The following is a 1,802-nucleotide window of genomic DNA, read 5'->3' as shown; positions in this document are numbered from 1 at the left end:
AAGAGTATACATGTCATTCAAGAGGCAGGCTTGCGTTGGCCTCGTTATCCATGGCGTAATACTGTCGTAACGGATTAATCGATGTTTAACACGTTTTGTTGCAGCTGAGTCTTAGGACATTCGCAAAGAGGGCTTTTTTGCGTACGGACAGCCATTCGGGATTTAATGTACTACAAGCAGTTGTCTTACAAGGAGACTATGACAGTGTTTATAAAGCAAGTACCTTGCTAGAGAACTTTGTGGAGGAAATGAAATGCCAAACAGTCAGTAATAATGCGTCCATTTTCCATGGCAAATCAGCAGTTGATATTCTATCAGCCCTTGATTACCGAAAACCGGGTCATGCTGATATTGAAAAACTGTATGGAAGATTGGTTGAGATTGACAAAACACTAAATGAGCTGCATTTCTGCGCCAAGAGTGGTGATGTAGAAAGGGTGATTGAGCTTGTTTTGAATGATGGTATAGATGTCAATGTCACTGCAAAGAGCGACATTACACCATTGCTATGGGCGACTCCGATGTCCTCTGGTGTGTTAGTCAAGACCCTGATTGATCTTGGGGCAGATGTAAATGCTCAGACAGCCCCACGTAAAGAGGTACCTTTGGTTTTTGCAGCTTCTAGCAATAATTATATGGTGGCTAGACTGCTTTTGGAACATGGAACTGATGCAAATATTAGGGATCAGTGGGGGAAAACTCCTCTTTATAAAGCAGTCATGCAGAAGAACGTACCACTCGTCAAGCTATTGCTTGAAAACAAAGCGGACGCAAATATTCAAGAGCTGCGGGGAGAAACACCTCTACATAAAGCAGCCATGCTTGAGGATTTACCTGTCGTCAAGCAATTGCTTGAAAACAAGGCGGAGGCTAATAGTCGAGACCTGTGGGGCGAAACACCTCTACATAAAGCAACCATGCTTGAGGATTTACCTCTCGTCAAGCTATTGATTGAAAACAAGGCGGATGCAAATATTCAAGACCAGTTTGGAAATACGCCTCTACATGAAGCAGTCATGCTTGAGGATTTACCTGTCGTCAAGCTATTGCTTGAAAACAAGGCGGATGCGCATATTGTAGACCTTCAGGGAGAAACACCTCTACATAAAGCAGTCAGGAGGAGGAGGAGGAGCGAACCACTCGTCAAGCAATTGCTTGAAAACAAAGCGGACGCAAATATGCGAGACCAAGAGGGAGAAACGCCTCTACATAAAGCAGTCATGCTTGAGAATTTACTTCTCGTCAAGCTATTGCTTGAAAACAAGGCGGATGCAAATATTCGAGACCAGAAGGGAGAAACACCTCTACATAAAGCAGTCATGTGTAGGAACGAACCACTCGTCAAGCTATTGCTTGAAAACAAGGCGGATGCAAATATTCGAGACCAGTTTGGAAATATGCCTCTACATGAAGCAGTCATGCTTGGAGATTTACCTCTCGTCAAGCTATTGCTTGAAAACAAAGCGGATGCTAATATTCGAGACCAGAAGAGAGAAACACCTCTACATAAAGCAGCCATGCTTGAGGATTTACCTCTCGTCAAGCTATTGCTTGAAAACAAAGCGGACGCAAATATTCGAGACCAGAAGAGAGAAACACCTCTACATAAAGCACTCATGCTTGAAGATTTACCTCTCGTCAAGCTATTGCTTGAAAACAACGCGGATGCAAATGTTCAAGACCAGTTTGGAAATATGCCTCTAAATGAAGCAGTCATGCTTGAAGATTTACCACTCGTCAAGCTATTGCTTGAAAACAAAGCGGACGCAAATATTCAAGACCTGCGGGGAGAAACACCTCTA

The 1,802-nt window shown here is 43.4% G+C and overlaps 1 protein-coding gene across 1 annotated transcript in view; it reads left to right on the top strand.

The window, feature by feature from the left end:
• The first annotated feature begins 337 nt into the window (after window positions 1-337).
• LOC138016562 (putative ankyrin repeat protein RF_0381) overlaps window positions 338-1,802 on the top strand; it is a 2,047-nt gene continuing 582 nt past the window's right edge. The window contains exon 1 of the mRNA XM_068863739.1: window positions 338-1,802. This exon is cut by the window's right edge and continues 582 nt beyond it. Coding sequence (XP_068719840.1) covers window positions 522-1,802 — 1,281 coding nt within the window. The 5' untranslated portion in view covers window positions 338-521.

This window comes from Montipora capricornis, chromosome 1, assembly GCF_036669925.1.
Source record: "Montipora capricornis isolate CH-2021 chromosome 1, ASM3666992v2, whole genome shotgun sequence".
Taxonomy (NCBI): Eukaryota; Metazoa; Cnidaria; class Anthozoa; order Scleractinia; family Acroporidae; genus Montipora; species Montipora capricornis.
Note: the sequence above shows the minus strand (reverse complement) of the source record. Positions and strands in the feature narration are given on the sequence as shown.